The 23,199-nt window shown below is 38.0% G+C and overlaps 1 protein-coding gene across 4 annotated transcripts in view; it reads right to left on the reverse strand.

Annotated features, from left to right (window-relative positions):
* Positions 1–591: 591 nt before the first annotated feature.
* The window catches only part of SPTSSB (serine palmitoyltransferase small subunit B), a 33,653-nt gene continuing 11,045 nt past the window's right edge, over positions 592–23,199 (reverse strand). Inside the window, exons 2-4 of one of the 4 annotated variants that reach the window (XM_082458471.1) lie at positions 21,824–21,932; positions 20,577–20,669; positions 592–3,234 (exon numbers count right to left, since the gene is read on the reverse strand). In XM_082458471.1, coding sequence (XP_082314597.1) covers positions 2,972–3,202 — 231 coding nt within the window. In that variant the 5' untranslated portion in view covers positions 3,203–3,234; positions 20,577–20,669; positions 21,824–21,932 and the 3' untranslated portion in view covers positions 592–2,971. Of the gene's footprint in view, positions 3,235–20,572; positions 20,670–21,823; positions 21,933–23,199 lie in introns of all 4 variants that reach the window. The other 3 variants (XM_082458470.1, XM_082458473.1, XM_082458472.1) reach the window with 3 other exon arrangements.

Consider the following 23,199-nt stretch of genomic DNA (forward strand, 5'->3'; position numbering starts at 1 on the left):
GAATACCTAACCCCTAGTTTCTACTGTAGTTTCTTCATCACATATCTATCCCTCTCTCTATTCCTCTATCTACCCTCAACAAGTGGTTGACTTTTAATACATTTGTTGAATGAATGAGTAAATGAAGAATGTTACTCTTTTGGTCAATAGCCCGAAGCTATACATCCTGAACTTCCTTGTTTCTTGTGGACAGAGGGTATGGGGAACTATGTCATGTTTCGTCGGATATGTATCTGCTCACCTCTGTACCAGGCATTGGGCCAGAAACTGAGGATGCAGAAATAAGGACAAACTTCCTGCCTTCCGGAGGCACAGCCTCCACTAGCGAGAAGACCCAATATGTTAATTATAGAAGAAATAAGTAGAAAATGTTGACTAGCGATTTTTTTTCGCATGTATGACTTGTTAATAAAGACTGACCAGTCCTATGTTGATGTTCAAACTGCCTGATTTCTTGGCCTTTTGTGTTTTTTGTTGCACAAGTAGACAAAAGTGATTGTTTACTTGGCCAATGCCAGTGAAGGAATATTTTATGATTCCTAGTTTTGTGAGTGACAAATGCAAGCCCATTTGAACCATGAAACTCTTAGCTTCTTTTTTTTTTAAAGTTCTGCACATACCATTGAAATATACAAATAATAGAAGCAAAAGAAAAGCGTATAAATGTTCCTAATCTAGGCTAACTATGGTCAAGGTAAAGAGCATCTCTGCTTAGTCTAGAAAATTGACAGAGCAGAGCAGGTAGAGCTTTCTTCCCTTCTGCATGCAGATAGTTTTTTCTAAACTATGTTTGATTATATTTTTTGGACCCTGTGTTTATTATTTTGATCACTCAGAGGAAATGCTTACCTTTGAAGTGACATCCTAGGGCAGTGCTTTGCAATATCCTTTATTAAGCTTTACTGTGTCTAGTCACATTTATAATATTTTGATTCTTATTTTAGAAGGAGGATTTTAAGAAGGTCAGTGCAGTATCTTTGTGGTTGAATTCCAAGATTACTTAGCAGGGGTCCATGTATATAAGGGTGTTGAATCATTGTGAACTGGGAATGCATTCAAGTTCAAGCTTAACTGAGAATCCTCTATTAAATATTTAAAAGTGAAGCATTCTTTTAAAAGAGGCCTATGGGCCTGGACAGCATAGAAATGGGTGAACACAGCACCACTAAGCAGCAAAAGCAGAGCTGGGACCTGAGCTTGTTGTTCCTCCAACCTTGGCTGTCTCCTCAGCCCCTCACCCCTTTTATTGATGGCGTTCTGCTTTCTAACACATTGGGGATTCCCCAGCCCATTAACTTTCATTTGCTCACATTGTCCTTCCATGGGCTTCTATGTGGCAAATATTTCAGGGCCCAGTGTGGTCCTGACCTGGATTTGCTTACTGACTTTGCCACTAGTAGTTAAAGGACCTCGAACAAGAAATGTACTTTTTCCAAGTTCTAGGTCCCTTACCTGTAACTGGGAGACCTTAATACCTACTTCAACATGTAAAACATGTCCACCATGGAGAAGACTCTTGATAAATCTATCAATAGTTTTACCCTACCATCTTAAGATCAGTTACTACCTTGGATCACTAAGAAATGATGTTTGCAGAGAAATATGGATGTACGCACCTAGATATTTAGTGCAATAGGAGAAAAAAGCAAATCTGGAAGTGGATATTTTATTTATAAAATTAAACCTAATTTATTTTGCAAAAATCAACACATACATGTTCAGATCTGGTTTATCTTCAAAACATGTGTTCTTGTTTTTTAACAAACATGCAAGCTAATTTGGCATGCCAAACATTTTTCTCTTTAGCTCTCCTTGGAAAATTTTTTTTTCATAACACAAACAAAGGTGCAAATATTGTCCAAAAACTATTTACAGTTTTACCCTCCAGAATTACTAACATTAAGATTTATTGAGAGGAAAGAAAAACTTCAAGGTTTGGCCTTTGGCATTCACATTTGATTCAGCAGTATAATTAAAAACTTGTATTTGTTTTTAAGATAAACACTTTGAAGGAAATTTAATAAATCTTGGTTTTGCTCTGCAAAGGAGCCACTGTATCAAAACATTTAACTGGAGCTGTCGAGTTCCTGCTGGTAGAATATTACTTCCAGCCTATTTATTAGCTTTTCTTCCTGTAGCCCAATATATGATTCCCCACACCCCACCCCTCCACTGAGTGAAAACACAGAAAGGATGCAATTTCTTGTCTCTTTTCCCCCAGCATCATGCAAGGCAAGGCAGCATCACAAGTTACAGTATCTGAATTTACTTTGATTATATATTTTTTCTTACACTTAAAATGATTTTGTATTATAATACTTACTGGGTCATCTAAAATCAACATTGTTGATTTTAAACTGTTATAAAGCCAGACTTTTAGAGGCATTTGAAACAATTCATGAACCATGTCTGAAAGGAGATAATTACCTTCAACCTATTCTTTTGCACTTGAAGTAAAAGAATTTTAGGTATCAGCAGGTTACTAGAAAATAAGACTTTAGGGGGTCTATATAATTTATTCAGATCTTTTTGTATATTGTAAACAAGGATAGGATACTTTTGACAGTAGTGTATGAACAAATTTTTAAAAAATATATCCTTCACTATAGAATAGGTATCAAGAGAGCATTTTAAATATGATTCTGATAGGTCTCTTATGAGCCTACTTCCCAGAAAAAGTTTATATGAAATTTCCCAATTAAAAACAAAATCTAAAGTCATAGATTTAAGTTGAGAGAATATGGTATGTGAGGTAAGGTCATTGTGTTATCTATGGTCTGGTGCACAATGTAGCATGTACAAAAGAACCTAAAGAGACATCTATCTCAAATTTCAGGCAGGATATAAGAGTGCATAGAGACGAGAGAGCTTTTCAGGTGAGATAGTGAAAGAAGCTACAGTATTCACCTAAATTAATACATTGTAAGCAATGTACACATATGTAATGCCAGTTCACAGGATACAAACAAGATCAATTAGAAATTGTACTGTGATAGCCACACATTTTGGAGAAAAATTCCCAAGCCAGGCGAATGTGGATTGGGATAAAAACATAGGCGGTGTATACCACCATAGCAAAAATGGTTAGTAAGATGGTATTGAACATGGATCGCTCCCAGGGCTCCAAGACAGCACAGCAGCTAATGATTTGGTATTGATAGTACAGCCAGGAGAAATAGTCCTTCACACGTTTGAAATCCATGGCTGGCTCCTTCAAGCTGCAGAAAGTCTGTCCTGTTAAAAAAGGTAACAGTTTAGAAGAAAAAAAAAAAAAAATAAGGCACTAAACACAGAATCTCCTTGTATTTTCATGATCTCAGCATGTCAAAAATTTTCTAAGAATGTTAATGATCATTGAGTGAATTACTAATAGGAATATTATATGGAAATAATAACATATTAATCATAGGAATTAATAATATTGCCATTACTACTAATAATTACTACTAGAATGGATAGCAATAATATTATTAACAGTAACATTTATCTAAAAATAATTGCTAGTAATAACTCTAGTGATAATAATATCTACAGTTGAGGCTAACCACATTTTCTTTAGCCCTGTACATTTAGAGAGGTAAACGTGAATTTTCTATTTCCTACAGCATATATTCTGGTAGAAGATTAAAGAATAGTGTGCAGAAAAGAGTTAATATAACAAACCTGAGGCTGCTATTTTTAGAAGGGTCCTTGGCTGGCATCTGGAAACTTGGCTTTTGGAATGTTCTTTCTGTTCCCTAATGGATAAGGATGATTCACTATGCCTAGACTGTGCAAACACTGTAATTTATGGTGAATACCTGCTTTATTCTGGGAGTCTGGAATTTTTTGTAATTGCCAGGCAAAGAGTGTCCATGTGACCAGCCCCAATAAAAACCTTGGTGCTGAGTCTCTAATGGGCTTCCCTGAGCAGAAACATTGGCATGTATCACTGCACTTTTTGCTGGTAAAGAAAGAAGCACACTTGGTGTGTCCACTCATGGGAGGGAGAGAACATCTGAAGCCTATAAATGGATTTCTTTAGACTCCAACCGTGTCTCTCTTCCTGACTGATCCTGTTGTATATCTTTTTGCTATAATAAACCTTAGCTGTGAGTGCGAATATATGTTGAGTCCTGTGAGTCTTTCTAGTGAGGCACTGGACATATGGATGGTCTTGGGAAACAAGACACCTCTGAAACAAAGGTGAAGCCCAAAGTGTACCTTTGGGTGGTCATTTGGTTTTTGGGTAGAGAACTTATGAAAACCATATAAAAATGTTTTGTTGGCCCTCAGATAGGATCACAATTAAAACTACGAGGAAAAACTCCTAGAAGGAAGGGCATCTATCATTTCTTTTTTTTTTTTTTGATATACCAATTTTTATTTATTCATTCATTTCTTAAAGATTCTTGGGAAGATTTTGCAGACACTCAGAGACATGGTGGGTGTCCTTGGGGAGACAAGCAGACCTGTACCTGTTGTGCTTACTCCTAGGAGTATCATGGTGCTACATCATCTAAGTCCACCTTGATAACTTTTATTATTCAAATCACAGTTAAATATTTTTGAAGATCATTCCTATGTTCTGACCTGAATGTATCTCTCTTTAATTTGATTCTCTTTTGAGTAAAAGCAAGATGTTTTTGCTCCATAAGACCGTGGACTCAGGCTATGGGGAGACTCTCATGATCCTAATGCCTGGCACAAAGACTGTCATCAGTAAATACTTGCTGAACAAATGAGTAAATGAATGAATGACAAGTAACCAACTTAAAAAAATAATTACAGATGACTCACAGTCCCGACCTAAGCGGGATCCGGTAGGCTACTGCTGACTTTCAATAACTTGGTTTTGATAGTAAGTAACCCTTTCTGACAAGGAAAATTTCCACAAAAACTTAAAATGGGAAAGTCTCTGTGTTACCAGGTCATGATTATTTGTAATAATGGCCAGAGTAATCCAAATAAGTAAATAATACAATTACTTAGTCTTCTAGAAGCCAGAGTGGAGATGAAGTAATTGGATTTGAATGGTTTGTCCTGGCAGGTGGACTTCAGTGAGAAGTTACCTCCAATGTTCTTTTTCACTCCTAACTCTGGTTGCAGAGAAAGAGCAAAGGTCAAAAGTTTAAGAGAAAATGAGTGACAGAAGAAGTGATAATTTCAGTGAACAATATTATCCAAGCAACCAAGACTTTCCCCTGATAAGCTGAAAGAGAGAAATTAGGAGGTATCCCTATTTGAGCTTTTAGGCTGTCCCATGAGACAACTGTATATTTCAAACTAAATTTAATTTTTAAAAATCTTATTGATGGCTACCCACACTTGCTCCTCTTCACTACCTTGACAGAGTTTGGGGTGGCGCCAGGTAACTGATCAGGAGTGTGAGAGGTCATTCATCAAGTATGAAGTTCCAGACTGTGCTGGGTGAAGGTGGGAGAATGATGGCTCAGCCAGGCCCAGACCCACCCCTTAGAAAGCTTGGTCCAGTTGGGAAGACAGGTAGCAATCAAATAATGTATATAAATATATAATTATCTACTATATTATGCCCTAAAGGGCAAGAGCAATGTATAAGGGACTGTGGGAAACCTAATCCAGTCTGAGTATGTCTCTGAGGAAGAGATATTTGAGATAAAATCCAGGAGATGATTGTGAATCTAACAGATAAAATGAGTAGTCAGATGGGGAGAATGGACAAGACATAGGGATCAACTTGTGTTTGTGCAAAGGTTAGAGGTGGGAAGGAGCTTGATAGGTGGTCAAGGGAATGACCAGAGTGAGGCCAAGTGCCCTAGGGCCTAGCTGAGTGGGCAAAGTATTTTGTCTTGATCCTGTGAGTGAGGGGGCCCCAAAGGTTTTTAACAGGGGAATGCTGTGGTGGGTTTGAGAGGATGAGCCTTTAAGATTATATGGACATGTTGCCTTCCCTGCATTCTAAAGCCAAACTGAAATGATTTTGAATACCAATCATTTCAGTAAATCTATGTCTCTGCTGTCTCATGGGCGTTACTCATTCAGAATCAACCATATACTGAAAATCTGTTTAAAATATTCTTAATATTCTTTTTACTTTTATAAATTAGATAAATTACTCATTTAGAAACATCATTGACCTTTTTCTCTATACATTTTAGCTTTTAAAAACTTACTAATTAACTGCCTGGCCATTGCTTTCTCTTCAAAAATTAAATTTCTTGCTTGAGCATCCCCAGTGGACAACTTGACTGCAGCCTTGTGAGGGACCCTGAGCCAGAGGCGCTAAGCTAAGTTGTACCCAGATTTCTGAGCCGTAGAAACTGTGAGGTGGTCAGTGTTCATTGTGTTAAGCTGTAAAAGTCAGTCAGTCAATCAAGGAAATGACAGCTCTAAAGCATACCAACATGCATTACACCAAAGCTGGACACCTGGTAAGAACTTGGTCACATATTGCTGACAATTTAAAGAATTAAGATTAAAAATTTTTTTTCTTGCCCATTTCTACAGTGCGCTGGATCATTTCCCAGCCCTCTCAGTAGTCAGCTCTGACATGTAAAAAGTACTTTGTCACATCTCACTTCAGTCTCATGAAGTAAAAGAGTCAATAAAAAGCATTGATATCCCCCTTTTCTTTGATTCTTTTTCCCCTTATTAATGAAAAGCCATTTTAAAGATTATCTATTCATTGTTTCTCATGAAAAGGTGAGAAGAGAGTTGGTTATTATTGGTAAATCATCTGCTACAACCTATTGTTAGAATATGCACTATATTTAGGTTCTGGATTTGCTTCGGTAATATGTTTTACTTCCTTTTGAGTCCATTTTTAAGTCTCCTATGGCAGGGGTCCCCAACCCCTGGGCCGTGGGCCACTACCGGTCTGTGGCCTTTTAGGAACCAGGCCGCACAGCAGGAGGTGAGCAGCAGGCAAGCGAGTGAAGCTTCATCTGCTACTCCCCACCGCTCCCCATCGCTCACATTACTGCCTGAACCATCCCCCCCCACCCCCACCCCCGGGAATAATTGTCTTCCATGAAACCGGTCCCTGGTGCCACAAAGGTTGAGGACTGCTGTCCTATGGGACAACAGGGAAGATTTAAGAAAACCACTTTAGACAATTTAAGATGAGCAATGTGGGAAGGAGAATTCATTCATTCATTAAATAAGGGCATTTTTAGTACTACTATGTGGTTTTCTCTTAGTAGTAACAGCTTCAGAAGGAATCTGTTCCAAAATGGCATTGCAGACAGGAGATGCTCTTCTAGGCAGCAGCAAACTGGACCATGGAACAAACCTGCAGTGACGAAGGGCCAGGAATGAGCACTAAATAGGGGGAAAGGGCATGGAAAAATGCTAAGGAGGAAGCTAGGAAAAGAGGCTGAATTTGAGAAATAAGATGACAAAAATGGCATGAACTTAATTATTCACAGGTAACCTAGAACTAGATGACAGCAAACATCTTAATGTCTTAATCTTTCACAATCAAATGTGAAATTAACTTGCCCTTAAAGACCTGATGGCATATCTCAGTAAAGCTAAACAAGAGACTTAAAATGCTTATTTTATTCAAGCACACCACACTTCTCCTTGTTTTTAATTATACGTTTTTTAAAAGATGATTTCCCGTATATGGAAAAGAGGGAGGAAGTAGTTTGTTTCTTCTCCTTCTCCTCCTTCTTCTTCTAGTTTTTTCTCTAAACTTGGTGATTTTTAAAACCCTCTTAAATCTTTAATGAGGTTGTGCGTTCAAAGGTGACACTGCCTAAGCACATTGTGGTATGTCTTCAGTGGTACAGTGGCCTGGATGGGTTTGACTCTTAACAGCTGAAGCTGTGTGGTGATGCCTTCTGGTGACTGGGGAGGGTTTGAGCCCCTGTGGGACACAAAGAGGGTGAAGCTCTCTGTAAAAAGTGGGGGTGAGACAAGGGCCAGCACTGTTACCTGGAGGGATGGATAGTGAGGCCTGAGGAAAGGCTTTTTCTGGGTCATTGTTTGTTTGCTTGTTTGTTTTTTAATGTTCCTTTTTTTTCTATTGATGTATAGTTAACTTACAATATTGTGTTAGTTTCAGGTGTACAGCATGGTGATTCAATTTATATATGTGTGTGTGTGTATATATATATATACATTCTTTTTTAGATTCTTTTCCCTTATAGGTTATTACAAAATATTGAAAATATTGAGTACTGTACTATACAGTAGGTCCTTGTTGGTTATCTATTTTACATATATAGTAGTGTGTATATGTTAATCCCAATCTCCTAATTTATCCCTCCCCACCCCCTTTCCCCTTTGGTAACCATAAGTGTGAGATACATATATATATACCACAACCAAACTATATATACAATGGAATGTTACTCAGCCATAAAAAAGAATGAAATAATGCCATTTGCAGCAACATGGATGGACCTAGAGATTATCATACTAAGTGAAGTAAGTCAGACAAAGACAAATATCATATGTCACTTATGTGGACTCTAACAGAAGGATACAAATGAACTTATTTGCAAAACAGAAACAGACCCACAGACATGGGCCATTGTTTTAAAAACAGGATAACATCTCCTTCTTCAGGAGGATCCATGTAGTACCACATTCTAAGATGCTTCATGGATTTGATTTATCAGAGTTTCTCTTGTAATAATAACAGAAACAATTTCTGCTTTCATAGGATTATCTGTAGCTTAGAAAGTGCTTTTTATTGCATTTTCATGATGGGTTTGGGACTAAGGACAGGCATTGGTTCAAGTTCTGACTTCTCTACTTGCTGGGTATGTGACCTTGGCCCAGTTACTTAAATGTTCTGGGCCTCAAGGTCCTCACCTGTAAATGGAAATAATAATCCTTTCTATTTAAGGTTGCTGTGAGGATTAGCAAAAATGCAAGCAAAGCATCAATTAAAGGGATTTGTAGGGCTTCCCTGGTGGCGCAGTGGTTGAGAGTCTTCCTGCCAATGCAGCGGACACGGGTTCGAGCCCTGGTCTGGGAAGATCCCACATGCCGCGGAGCAACTAGGCCCGTGAGCCACAACTACTGAGCCTGCGCGTCTGGAGCCTGTGCTCCGCAACAAGAGAGGCCGCGATAGTGAGAGGCCCACGCACTGCGATGAAGAGCGGCTCCTGCTTGCCACAACTAGAGAAAGCCCTCGCACAGAAACGAAGACCCAACACAGTCATAGATAAATAAATAAATAAATAAAATTTTAAAAAAAAGGGGTTTGCACATGGAGGAAATACATAGATAGGAAGATGGAATCTAACTGGTGAAAGGCTTTCCCCTCTCCCCCACTTCCTTTTATTTATTAAAAATAATTATTACCGTGCTGGTAATCGCACCAGGAACTGGAGATACCATGGTGACTGAGACAGTCATGGCCATTGCCCCCAAGGATTATCATTCAGCTAGATATATTCCACAAATATATATTTTAGACAATATTTACCACATGTATTAGGTAGCTAAAGTAGAATCCTAGAATGTTAGCAGCTGGATGGACTGTAGAATCCCCTAGACCCAATCACTCATTTTAAAGAAAAGTACCAAGACTATGAGGGTAACATTAAATTGATATTAAATTGGTTGACATCAAATTGGTTTGTCAAACTGAATTAAAGTGACTGGACTGTTTCAGGTGGTGAATACCCTGTGTTTTGTGAATTGACATTGGATGAAAGAAGCAAAAATTCCAATGGAGGTTTTCTGTGGTCTTCAAAGTTGATCAAGGACATTGAAATCAAGTGTGTAGGTATCTGGAAGACTTCAGCCTCACCCTCTCTCAGTTTCCCCAGGCTCTACTCTTCTCTTACTCAAGACTCTTTCCTGAAATCCCACTGTTCAGATTCTCCTCTAGTCAAATGAAGGTCTGGCAAAGGCTTCATTTACTGCAGCTATTACTGGGAACTGGCAAAGTCTTCATTTATTGCAAATATTACTGGGAACTGGCAAAGGCTAAGGTTCTTGTTAGTAGTGTACAACTTAGCATGGATAAAAGACCCGAATAAGAGTTTTGCCAGGTTGAGGGGAGAAACAGGGGGGAAGGAAGAGATTATTAGAGAAGGATTATGAGAGTCTTGGGAACCAGAAAGAGAGAGAGTGATTTCTAAAGGGAACCCAGTGAATGAATGGGGACACTGTGACAGTAGAAAACAGTGAGGACTTGGAATTCCCCTAAGAAGTTATCTCATAATTGATTGGAGAGTAAGTGGCTATTTTTTATTTCTGAATGTCACTGAATGTATTTTTCTCTCACTAGTTTTGTGTACAGTGGGGAAAAGTAAAGTTTAATCTCCTCTCTCACAATGAGAAGGAGAATTCCGGGGACTTGTGATCCACATTACTCAGGGGCAAGCCTTTCTTCTGGCCTGAACAGAAAAGAAGGTTAGAATAAATAGAGTAATAAAAAAACCCACATGCTCCCATGAACCCATGTCTATGAGTCACGAAATGAGAACGCTGTAAAAGGAATGTGCAGGGTGGTGGCAAAAGTAGAGGCTGGGCTTGCTCAGGAGGCTTTTTGGTTTTGGTTCTCTCCATGGGAACAGGAGTGGTAAAAAGTTAGGCAACCACAATGAAAGATGAGTAGCAGATGATTTGTTAGGGTGGCGTTTTCCTTGGGAATACTGCAAAAGACTTCATCCTGCAGCCCTCCTCTGCCTAAAGAAAGTACTCCAAATTATTGAATTTTCTAAGGAAGGGATTTCCCTTTCTAAACATTAGCTAAAAATGAACCTTCCCTCCTGAGGAGGGGAAAAAGACTTAACACATTTTGGTTTAAATTTCCTTCTAAAATGTCAGAATCCGGGGCTGAAGAGAAAAGTCAGAAGGATTTGCAATTGAATTTGGGTTATCTCGTTCTCAACTTATTTTGGAATTCTACGTCAATCACCCAGCTTTTTTTGTGCTTCATATTTGGAACTTGAAAACCTGAGAAGGGGAAAAAGTATCCTGCCTGCTGCTGCAGAGAGAGATGCTGTATCTAAAAAGAGACTGTGTCTGTACTCGGAAGTAGCTTTCTTTGGAAAGAACTCAATAGATTTACTCAAGTTCAAGGCTTCCTTTAATTAAGTAATTCACTTAAAGAAGGAGCAGAGTGATGTCCTTCCAAAGAGTACAGTGTGAAAAAGGGTGATAAAAACGAGTAAATTTACAATGGAGGAGACTGATAAGCGCTACCTCAGCCAGCTGATCAGGGCCACCGTCAACAGTGATAACTCATGTTTGTAGTAGGTATCCATGATATGATGGCATGAAAATGGCACTTTAATTCTGTGGTCTTCCTCCCCCAAACCCACAACCTCAGTCTAATAATGAGAAAAAACATCAGACGAATTTTAACAGAAGAGCATCTTAAAAAATACCTGACCTTAAATTCTCCTAGTACCTAAAACTCTCAAGATCATCAGAAACGAGCAAAGTATGAAAAATTGTCACAGCCCAAAGGAGCCTAAGGAAACATGACAATGAAATGTAATGTGTAATGGATGGAATCCTGAAACAGAAAAAGGATTTTAGGTAAAAACTAAGTAAATTTGAGTAATGTATTGGCTTTAATAATAGCATATCAACGTTGGCTCATTAATTGTAACATGTGTCATACTAACGTAAGATGTTAATAGCAGAAACTGGGTGCAGGGTATATGGTAATTCGCTGTATTATTACCTCAAGTTTTTCGTAAGTCTAAAAATGTTCTAAACAATAAAGTCTATTAAAATTTTTTGAAGGCAAAAAAATAATTAGGAAAGTCTTGAAAGGTCCAGAGTTACCCTTATTCCAAACTCCAATGAACTTTGCTTATGCTGTTCTGCCTTTCTGGAAAACTCTTCCTCATAACTTCGAACATAATTAAATAACAGTCTTCCATAAAGGACTGGCTTTCAAATATTGTCAAACACAATAGAGATGAAAAGTACATTTTACTTTTGATCCAGGGTACATACACATACACATACACATACACATACCCATACCCATATAACTGAAATAAACATCTCTCAAAATAATACTCTGCATGCTGATATTTTATTTCTTATTCCATTCTATTCCATTCAGTTTCATTTTGCTGTGTTCTATGTTATTGTCTTCATTCATTACAAAATACCAATCGTGAGCTACCGTATCGATTTCTTAACCCACCAATTGTAACCTGCAGTTGGAAAAACCCTCCTTTAAGGCTTATCTCAACTGCTAGCTTCTCCAAGATGTCTCTGCATTGTCCAGTTTGGCAGACACTAGTCATATGTGGCAATTTAAATTTTTTGTGCTCATTAGCCACATGTGGCTTGTGGCTACCATATTGGACAGCACAGGTATAGAATATTTCCATCACTGCAGAAAATTTTATTGGGCAGTGCTGTGGACTCTCTCTGTCTCTCACTTGGACTAATGAAATAGCCTACCAACTTGTCTCCTTTTCACCTTACAATCTTCCATGCTGCTGCTGGAATTAACTTTCTAAAATTACAGATTTATTTTTCTGCTTGAAATACTTCAGTGGCTCTCCATTTCCTATGAAATGAAACATTCATGTAAGGCCCTTCACAGTTTGATCCCTCCACCTCTCCTGCATCATCTCTGAACTCTCCTGCTAAATGCCGTTCACTCTTAAACTTCCATGTTTTAGTTCATCCTCTTTTATTTTCTAGAAATATTTTTGTGCCCCTCTTCTTTTAGAGAAAATCCTATTTATTTTCAAGACGTAGCTTCTATGTTCTCTCTTCTATGAAACATTCTCAGGAGACCACCCTTCCCAAGGAATGTATATTGCTTTCTTTTATGGGTTACCATTGTAGCTTTTATACTGTATTATAATTAGCCATGTACAATGTTTCCCCATTAGACTATGAGGTCTTTGAATACTGGGAATATGCCACGGTCATCTCTATACCCCCAGTACTTGGAATGTGGGATACTTATACACTGGCTGGTGAGCTGGTTGGCTGGTTGGCTGATTGAATTGTAAGGTTGTAGAAGGTAGGGACCACACTTGTACTTATTTAATATTCCCATAGCACAATGTGGGATACATAAAAGGTACTTATGAATTCTCATTGTCTGCTTTCAGGCAATAAGTTTTAGACAGATTGTTTTCTAAGTACTGTCAAATTCAGTACAATCTGTTTTTTTGTAGGATGAAAGGGAACTGGTACTGATATGACAAATACTTTTAAAGTTTCCAATACTGTTGAAAGTTCATGGACTCTGTGGGGGAATAAAAAGCACTTCTAAAGTGGTTTTAAATCCCATTAAAATGGCTTTTTACAAGGGCTTACTCTAGGTGAGTAAAAATTTAAGATTGGTAGAAAAGTGGTTCTAATGGGAAAAAATCCCAGGATGAGAACATCTGGAGACCTGAATTCTATTACAGCTTTTTTTCCTCTTCATCTTTTCTTCTCTTCATCTTTTTTTCTCTTTATTTCTCTTCATTCATTCATTCATTTTACTTTGTGTCCTTGGGCAAGTTCCAAAGTCTTTCTGGGTCACAGCTTCTCTGTGTAAAATGAAGATAATTGATAATTGCTTCTAAGTCTGTCTCAGTGATATGGTAAGGAATGTGGGGATGGTTTGTGAGTTCTTTAGAAATATTTGTAAGAGTCGTAATGATAGTAATAGTAGTGTTTGTTGTTGTTCCTTGTGGATTGGTACAACTTTAAACTACTTGCAAGATTTTATTAAATTATAGAGTCAAAGAGTCTTCATAGAATATTCTATAACAGTTACCTCAACAATGGAGTGCTTTGGCTATTTTACAGGGAAAAAAACCCCTCAGCCCTTATTTGTTTGCTAAATGAACTTCCTGGTACATTGAGAAATAATAACAAAACAACACATGTATATAACCATTAACACAAACCACTATTTGAAAGACATTGCAATCTTTACACAAATCTTTAAATGTGTGTTGGGCAGGGCCACCACATTCCATTGTGTGGGCTGTGCACTGCACAAACTTGTGTCATGGTTCTTGGAGACCTGATCACAAACTGCTTCTTTATGTAAACACAATTTGATTCACAAAGATACAAATTTGTATGATTAAAGGAAAAACCTCACATTGTGTCTATGTACGAATCAGACACAACAATAGTTTATTGGCTTCCCAGTTTCCAGATGTCTTGCTCTAAGTTTTCTGCGGGTGACTGTAATGTTTTCTGTGTCTCACAGAAGGTTCTATTCTTGCTTAACATTTTCCAGGGAATTTCCTTGTCATCTTAGAATGCTCTCCAGTCACCCTTTGGCAAGCAATTCTTCATGCTGATACTGAGGTGAATATTGGAAATCAGACCAGAAGTGATGGATTTGAAGTCCAAGTCTTAAGAGGGAACTAAAAAAACCAACTTAAAAGTTTGTGATAAATCAAAGCCAGAGAAGCAAATCAAACAACCATAGGGCAATTAAGGAACTTTCTTTATACATTCATGAATTGCTTGCACAATTTATAGACTCCTCAAAGAGGAAAAAACGAACAATTGTAAGTCAAAGCATGCTTCTGCTTTTAGGCAGCTAAGTTACTCAACGTTTTATAATTTTAGAAGTGAGTGAGTTACTGAAATAGTGTACTAAGAGGAAAAAGTCTCACCAACAATTTAGCCAAGTTGTAGTTGGTATGGTGTTGGTTTGAGTAATACACAAGAGTAGAGTGTTTTTGTGGAGATCTGAACCAACCTTTTGGCCTCCAATTTCCATTAACACCAACAAAGGCAGAACAACAGAAAACATGTACTTCTCGTCCAACTATCAGCTGAGGCCACTGGGCATCACAGTGAGCGTTGAGTAACTGTAATTTCAAAGCAGTCCTTGTTGTTTGGCATTTTATGACAGACTCTAGAGGGATTTATGAATGAAGGACTTCTGGCTGGGAAAGGAAACTTGGAATTTGACTTTAACAGAAAATTTCATAATAGTTTAGGAAATACCAAATTCACGTTAGATCAATTTCAATGTTGTGTGGCCATCAAAAAGGAGATACATATAGTGAAATTAAAAATGAGAAGCACATAGGTTAATGCTGAGTAGATGTTATGAATAGGAAGAGAAACTTGTAATAGGAGACGACATATCTTGCCTTGTTCCTGGTGTCCTGTCATTGACTCATATAGAAACAGGGCAAGGGGAATTCCCTGGTGGTCCAGTGGTTAGGACTCCGTGCTTTCACTGCCAAGGGCACGGGTTCAATCCTTGGTCGGGGAACTAAGATCCTACAAGCCAGGTAGCCAAAAATAAAAAGAAACAGGAAAAGTATCCTTCTTTATTCCTGCCAATTTGGGAGTGGAGAGTAAGGCTTCCAGGTCAAGATTTTAACTGTAATGTCATTTCCTAGGATGAACCTCTTTATTACTATTTTATTTTTTTTAAAAAAAGAAAGAAAAACCCCATTATCCTAAGGAAAGAGGAAAGAATATAGCTTCTGGGTGGCTTTTTCCTTCTGCAGATATTGTTCCCAGGGACTGCCAATTTGTTTTTAGAAGTAAAAAGTAAACAGAGTTGCAACACTAACAGTGGACTTAAAGATGTTAATAACCGTTTAAATGGGGGATATATGTATACATATAGCTGATTCACTTTTTTATACAGTAGAAACTAACACAACATTGTAAAGCAATTATACTCTAATAAAGATTAAAAAAAAAAAAAAAGAAATGGAGAGAATAAAAGCAGACCAAAAGGAAAATTCATTAAATGTATACACATGTTAAAGCGCATTATTCTAGATAGCCAAAAGCAACCCAAATGTCCATTGGTAGATGAATGGATAAACAAAATATAGTATATACATGCAATGGAATATTATTTATCTTTTAAAAGTAAGGAAATTCTGACACATGCTACAACATGGATGAACCTTGAGAATGTTATCCCAAGTGAAATAAGCCAGTCCTAAAAAGACAAATGCTGTATGATTTCACTTATCTGAGGTATCTGGAGTAGTCATCTCATAGAAACAAAGTAGAATAGTGGTTACCAGGGGCTGGAGAAAGGGAGAAATTGGGAGTTGTTCATTGGATGTGAAATTTCAGTTTTGCAAGATGAAAACATTCTGGAGACTGGTTGCACAACAATGTGAATATATTTAACACTACTGAGCTGTACACTTAAAAATGGCAAAGATGGTAAATTTTTATGTTATGTGTATTTTACCACAATTTAAGAATTTTAAATGTCAGTGAATAACTCTAAAAATTAAGAAGGACTGAAATTTAAAAATACACTTTAAAAATAGTCTGAACAATATTTTTTAAAAGTCATTAAAAGTCATTGAGAGTCTCGGGACTTCGCTGGTGGCTCAGTGGTTAAGAATCCGCCTGCCAATGCAGGGGACACGGGTTCGAGCCCTGGCGCAGGAAGATCCCACATGCCGTGGAGCAACTAAGCCCATGTGCCACAACTATTGAGCCCATGTGCCACAACTACTGAAGCCCACGCGTCTAGAGCCCATGCTCCACAAGAGAAGTCACCGCAATGAGAAGTCTGCTCACTGCAACGAAGAGTAGCTCCTGCTCGCCGCAACTAGAGAAAGCCCGCACGCAGCAACGAAGACCCAACAAAGCCAAAAATAAATAAATAAATAAATAAAAAACAAAAAAGTCATTGAGAGTCTCAATTTGTAGTGGGGCATTACTAGTCTAGCAAAATTGCTTGGATGTACCATCCAAAACTAAGTAAATGAATAACCCCAAACGTCTTCAAATAATAATTGTGAGGTTCCAGTTGGGGTTCCCTTCTTCTTGGCTTTCATGATATAAGAGGAAAATTGGAAACTGATGAACTACAAAGATCTTTCTGAGAGGAGTGTTGACCTGTTTAGGTTGATTCTTGGCATCAGTGAAATTCTCTTAGTTTAATTCCCTATAGTACTTGTGGGAATTAAAATTCTGTGATATGCTTATGTGTTTTTGACAAGGATGTGAAATAAAGAGCTCATAAGATCCCCAAACCCAGAGTATTTAAAAGGGAGTAAGGGTGGAAAAGTGGCTAAATCGTTCGACTGAAACTACTTTTCTACTGTCATTACAAACCCCTTTCCTGGCAATTATGCGCCATGTACATTATAACAGTTCTGCCTTTCTCTTTTCTTCCCCAGCTCTTTGCCATCAAAACTACACTTTGGTAAAGGAAATACCTGCTTACTGTTTGTTCCTAAGGACTCAATTTTCTTAGAAGCTAGAAGCCTGAGCACAAAAAAATCAAGCTTTTGTCTCATCCCTGACTATTGTCATTATATTTCATATGTCTTCAGAAATAGAAGACGTTTTTTTCCCAAGGAAGAGTTTGAGGGCAAGGAAGGTGAGTTACTGCAATAATGATTTGTCAGAAGCATACCTGCTGAGCGCTTGTTCCCAGTGTTCTGCCAAAGGAAATCCGGTTGCATAGGCAGCTGGTCAACCAAGACTCTTCCAATAGTATTTTCTAATACTAATTTTCTGGGTTGTGTTTTTTGCAGTTTTTTGGATAGCATTGAATAGATTTGCTCATAAAACTTTTTATTGTTTTTGTTTATTTTTCTGTTCTTCTTCCTCCTCCTCCTCCTCTTCCCCCTCTTCCTTCTCCTTCTCATTCTTCTGGCCTATTCTTTATTTCTTATTACATTGTCTGGAAGGCTTCTGGTGATGAGTTCAGTGTTTTTGGTGACCAGCGACATTGAACTTTCATAGGTGTGATTTTTTTGTGACAATAGTAAGATAGCCTGTTGCTTTTTTACTGCCCTCAACTGACCTGCTTCTGTATCTCAGTTATTACTGCTTTTAGGAAAATAAGTGGAGAGCTAGCCTGACTCCAAGGGTCATGGAGATAGACACAGCATTGTTGAGGTGTTCTCTCTGCCAACCCCCAGATCAAGGGACATTTCCCTACTGGATTGGTTAGCATTCTAGGTCAGCTAGTTTCTGAAATGGGGCAGAGGGAGGTGAGAAGGGAAAGGCAGGAGTAATAGAGTTATTTCAAGACATGTCATTGCTTTTAGACAGTTAAATTAATTAGATTTTGCAATCTTGTACTTAGAAATGAGTTACTTAAGTGAAATAACAAAAGAAAAAAGTTTCAATGACAATTTAGCTTAGTGGATTTCTCATTCTCCTGGGCAGAACAGCATTGACATATTATTCTGGCTTCATTCTCTTTCACCTGCTCCCAGGTACATGGGTACCTGCATGCTTCTAGTGAAAAGTGGAAAAGGGCTGAGCTCCAAGATTATTCTTTTAAATGAGTAACAATTGTTCATTTCCTAAGAACTTTGTTGATTCTCAAGTAAATGTGGAGAAGGCTAATGGCAACTGGGCATATTAAGAAAAATATTTTCAACCAATAGATTTGAAACCAATTTAACTATATGCTCAAACTGGGTGAGATGAAATGTTCCTTTCCCTCTTTGAATAAATGTGGGTTTGTTTGTCAAGAATACCAGAGGAAATCTGCCAATATAGAAAGATATTTGGGTTAAGATATTGTAGTAGGTTGAATGGTGGCCCTCCAAAAGATATGTTCACATCCTGGAACCTGTGAATGTAACTTTATTTGGAAAAAGTATCTTTGTGGAAGTAATTAAGTTACTGATCTCTGCAAAAGCTCATCCTGGATTACCCAGGTCAGTCCTAAATCCAATGACAAGTGTTCTCAGAAGAGAAGGCTAGTGAAGACAGAGGCAGAGGTTGGAGTTATGTAGCCATAAGCCAAGAAGCCATCAGAAGCTGAAAGAAGGAAAGGAGAATTTTCCCCTAGAGTCTTTATAGGGATTGCAGCCCTGCTGATATCTTGATTTCAGACTTCTAGCCTCCAAAACTATCAGAGAATAATTTTCTCTTGTTTTAAGCCACCAACATTGTGGTACATTGTTACAGCAGCCCTAGGCAATGAATTCAGATCTCTTCCTTAAAACCACTAGAATTGTACAATGTGGAATTCTCTTCAGGGGACAGAAACAGCTTTTATTAAGTACCACTGTGGCAGGCACTGGCTAAATGCTTAACTTAAATGATTCCAACTTTAAAGATGAAGAAACTGAGGCCCAGAGTCTCACGGTGACCACATGGGCAGCTGGGTGAGAATCCTCCCGAGAGGCAGTGTGGTGAGTAGTTAGTTACGAGCTCTGGCTCTGGATCCTGTCTGGGTTTGACCCTGGCTAAGTTGCTCAACCCCTCTGACTCAATTTCCTCTACTGGAAAAAAAGGAATGATAATAGAACTTCATTCATACAATTTCTGGGAAGATTAAAAGATGTAAAGTATAAAGAATAAAACATAGGAAGAAGGCCTAAGTGAATGTTAACTGTTATGATTAGTATACACTATACTAATGTACTATTGCTAAGCCTATGAATACCAGACAAAGAACAGAAGAGAATGAGATCATTTTTAAGGCAGAATGTGTCAACTTTATCAGTTGTTAAGATAGAAGCCACTTTTAGAGAGATTATTCTTCAGAATGTTTACTCAGTTCTGGTGTGGCTATCACAAAGTAGATAAAAAAGTATATTGCCTCATTTCAAAGATGAGGAAACTGAGACTCATTAAGTTTTTGTACTTCACTACTGTCAGAAGCCAAGGGGGAAACAACACTGAGACCCAGTCTTGGGATTCTCTCACTCCAAAGTGCTCTTTCTATCACGAAAATGCCTTTATAAATACTTTACAAATGCTAAGTGTCCAACAAGTATTTTTTGAATTAGAAAAATCAAGCCTCATTATCAGTAACTTTAAAGTAATAGCAGAGCTTCCCAAACTATTCTGAACTGAAGAAATTGTTGCCAACTGTTTCAAAATCATAAATCTCTTAAAATATTGCAGCAAAAGAGAAGGATTAAGAAACAGAAGATAAATCTGTTTCTTTTTGTCCACACCCTCTACCTTTTCTTTTTTCCCCATTTACTATAGATTTAATAAAAGTGGGTAGGTGGCTAGTGTTAGTCTAGGTTTTTTCCACTCTATTTCCTTTTCTTTCTTTCTTAAAAATAAAATAAGCAGAAAGAAAGTGAATGTCCCATATGAACACTGACCAGGCTTACATTCATTAACGTTTTTTTAAGAAAATGTTTTCATTGTATCATATTTCTCTCTTCATTTGTCCCATCTGGTTAGCTAAGTACTTTCTGAAACATTTACTCCTTTCTTGTATCAGAGGTCTTCCAGGATAAGATACGGCTCCATTTAAATAAAAAATGAAGGATGCCGAAACAGAAGCAGTTTTAACCAGCAAACCCATAAATAAGACAGTAGTTAGTGCTATGCAATCCTGACACTGGCATTTGTACTGAAATTGGCCAGAGGTTCTTAACCAGGAGGCCAAGAACTTGGTTGGGGGCAGGTGGGTTGTGGAATCTGTGAACCCCTTGAAATGCTTGCGAATTTTGCATATACATTTTTTGGTATACACTTCAAAGGAGCCTGTAATGTCTGTAAGCGAAGAACCACGGTTTCAAGGCCTCATTACTAAAGCTAATTGCCACATTTCAGTCCTTTGTATCATCTTAACTGCCATTATAATATCAACTATATCATAAATGTTTCTTGGTTGCTTAAGCGAGAACCAGAAGCTTCATTTGTTAAAGATGTCATCTTATAGGCAAAAGGGGCAGATTTCTAAAAGCGAGACTCTATGATATAATCAATCAGAAGAATCTACCTGCCTAGTAGGGTCCAGGTCTGGGTTCTTGTCCTTGCTTTCCTGAGGAATGATTCTGTGTGTGTTACTTCTCCTCTCTGGGTTGCAGCTTCTTCATCTGTGAAATTAATATTTGAATTAAATAAACCCAGATGCCTTCAAACTTTAAAACAATTCTATTCTGTGTCAAAGATTATTAAACCTCTTAGAGAGATGATCTCCCACAAAATTCTAGAATGTATTATAAAAACAAAGCATCAGTAGCTGGCCTTATTTTAACATTTATTTTTAGAGAAGTTTACTTTGAGGACATGCCATCGGCTAGTGATTTCCCAATGTACTCTGAGGGCTATAAGGTGCCACATTACCATCTATGGCAGGGTTGAGGAGAGGCCCCAGGTGGGACAGAGAGACAGAAGCTCAGAGCCTCACATCTCACATCTCACTTCGATCAGAGTAGCCTGCTTTTAATCTGCTTTATACACTAGGTTTCTGGGTGAGATTTTGTTTGTAGACAGGGTTTCATAATTTTAATTAGTCTCTGTTGATATCTATGTGGGGGGAAAAAAAGGAAAAAGCGATTAGGTTAATCACTGTATTTAAACATCTGTCTTTGAAAAGGCACTGGAAACAGTCAGAAGCCCTAAGCCTTGTTTCCTATTTTGTCATTTATTAGCTGTGTCACATCAGGCAAGTTAGATAGTCTTTCTGAATCTTTGTTCTCAAATATAGAATGATGATAATATCTTTTTCACAGGATAATTGTAAGAATCAAATGAAATAATATTTGTGAAAGTGTTTTGTAATTGCTGAAGCATTGTAAAGATGGTGAGTGGGTCTTTAGTGGTGAGCTCCAGGGCTCTGCATTTTGCCCTGACCATTGTAGCATCTTTGTCCATCTGAATTATGTCATAGAAAGTATGGGTGATCAAATTTGCAGATGAACCAAAGTTACAGGGTGGAGTTCTAAAAGACTTAGCAGATTACAGAGTCCCAAAAATGACTGAGGGTAAAACTTTGGGAAAAATACAAAGTCTTGTTCTTCAGTTCAAAAAGTCAATTGTCCAAGGGTAAGATAGGGAAAAATGTGGCCCACGATCAGTTCAAATAAAAAAGACTAAGGAATTTTACTTGACTTCAAGTTCATTATGAGCCAGTAGTGTTGTGAAATGGTTGACAAACAAGTGATCCAATTGTCTTAATCTGTTTGGACTGTTATAACAAAATACCACAGACTGGGAGACTTATAAACAACAGAAATTCATTTCTCACGGTTCTGGATACTGGGAAGTCTAAGATCAAGGCTCCAGCACGGTTGCGTTCTGGTGAAGGTCCTCTTCCTGTTCCTAGCTGCCACCTTCTGGCTGTGTCCTCACATGGTCTAAGGGACAAGGGATCTCTCTGGAGCCCTAAGAACACTAATGTCATCATGAAGGTCCCATTCTCGTGACCTAAGCGCCTCCCAAAGGGCCCACCTCCTAATACCATCTCCTTTGGTGGTTAGGATTCAATCTATGAATTTTGGGGGGACACATTCAGACCGTAGCACCAATATTCTTATATATTTATAGAAGTACTGTGCCATCAGCTCTTGGCTTTGATTAGCATCCTTCTAGCTGCTGAAAATAGTCACTCCAGCAAGTTGAGCACATCCTCAGGAAGCTAGATGGCGAAAATCTGGAAGGTTTCCAATGGGAAACATTGCAAGAAGATTTTGGGGAAGGAACATATCAAGGAGGTCTTAAAAGATTTAAGAGGTTTTAAATGGTGTTACAAACTATTATGGAGGGAAAGGTTTGGAATTGTTTTATTGTTTTCAGAGGTTAATCTCAGGAAAACCTGGGGAATTCCCTGGCGGTCCAGTGGTTAGGACTCGGCGCTTTCACTGCGGTGGCCCGGGTTCAATCCCTGGTCGGGGAACTAAGATCCTGCAAGCTGTGTGGTATGGCCAAAAACAAAAACAAAAACAAAAAACTCAGGAAAAACTTTAAACATTAAGAGTAATCTAAAGGGGAAAGTGTTGGCTGATTGAAGTAGTGAGAATTCCATTTGGGAACTGTTCAAACAGAGTCTAGACAGCACCTTCTGTGGGTTGCTACCCATCCGAAGGAAGGGTTTAAGAAGAGATTACTAAGCTTTCACCACATCTAAGGTACTATTTCTATAATAGCATTCAATATCCCATTGGAGAATGATTTGCTTCATTAAATTTTTTTCCATAATAAAAGAATATGGATTTTGAAATTGGCAAACTGGAGTTTTGCTATAGTGTGATATTCTGGATGTTGTTTAACCTCTGTAAACGTCAGTTACGGCATCACCAACACAGAGATGGTTAGTTATTTCTGTGTTGTTGTGAAGATTACACAACATTGGTAAAGGATGCTTAATGGTGCCTGGTTTTAATAACGGCTCAAAGATGGTAACTTTTATCACAATATTATTTGTTACTCTTATTTTCTACATGCATTTTATTTCTTCTCCTAAGAGATTCCTTTCGGGTGACTCTATTGAACCCATAAGACACAAATGATGTAAGTAGGTAAAATGGTGGCTCACATGAGTCTGGGAGAAAGAATTTTCCCTGTAGGTCATGGGGGTGGGGAGAGGGTACCATATCATTTGTTTTGTGTTTGCATCAGGGTTTC

This window comes from Balaenoptera physalus (assembly GCF_965194825.1).
Source record: "Balaenoptera physalus genome assembly, chromosome: 4".
Taxonomy (NCBI): domain Eukaryota; kingdom Metazoa; phylum Chordata; class Mammalia; order Artiodactyla; family Balaenopteridae; genus Balaenoptera; species Balaenoptera physalus.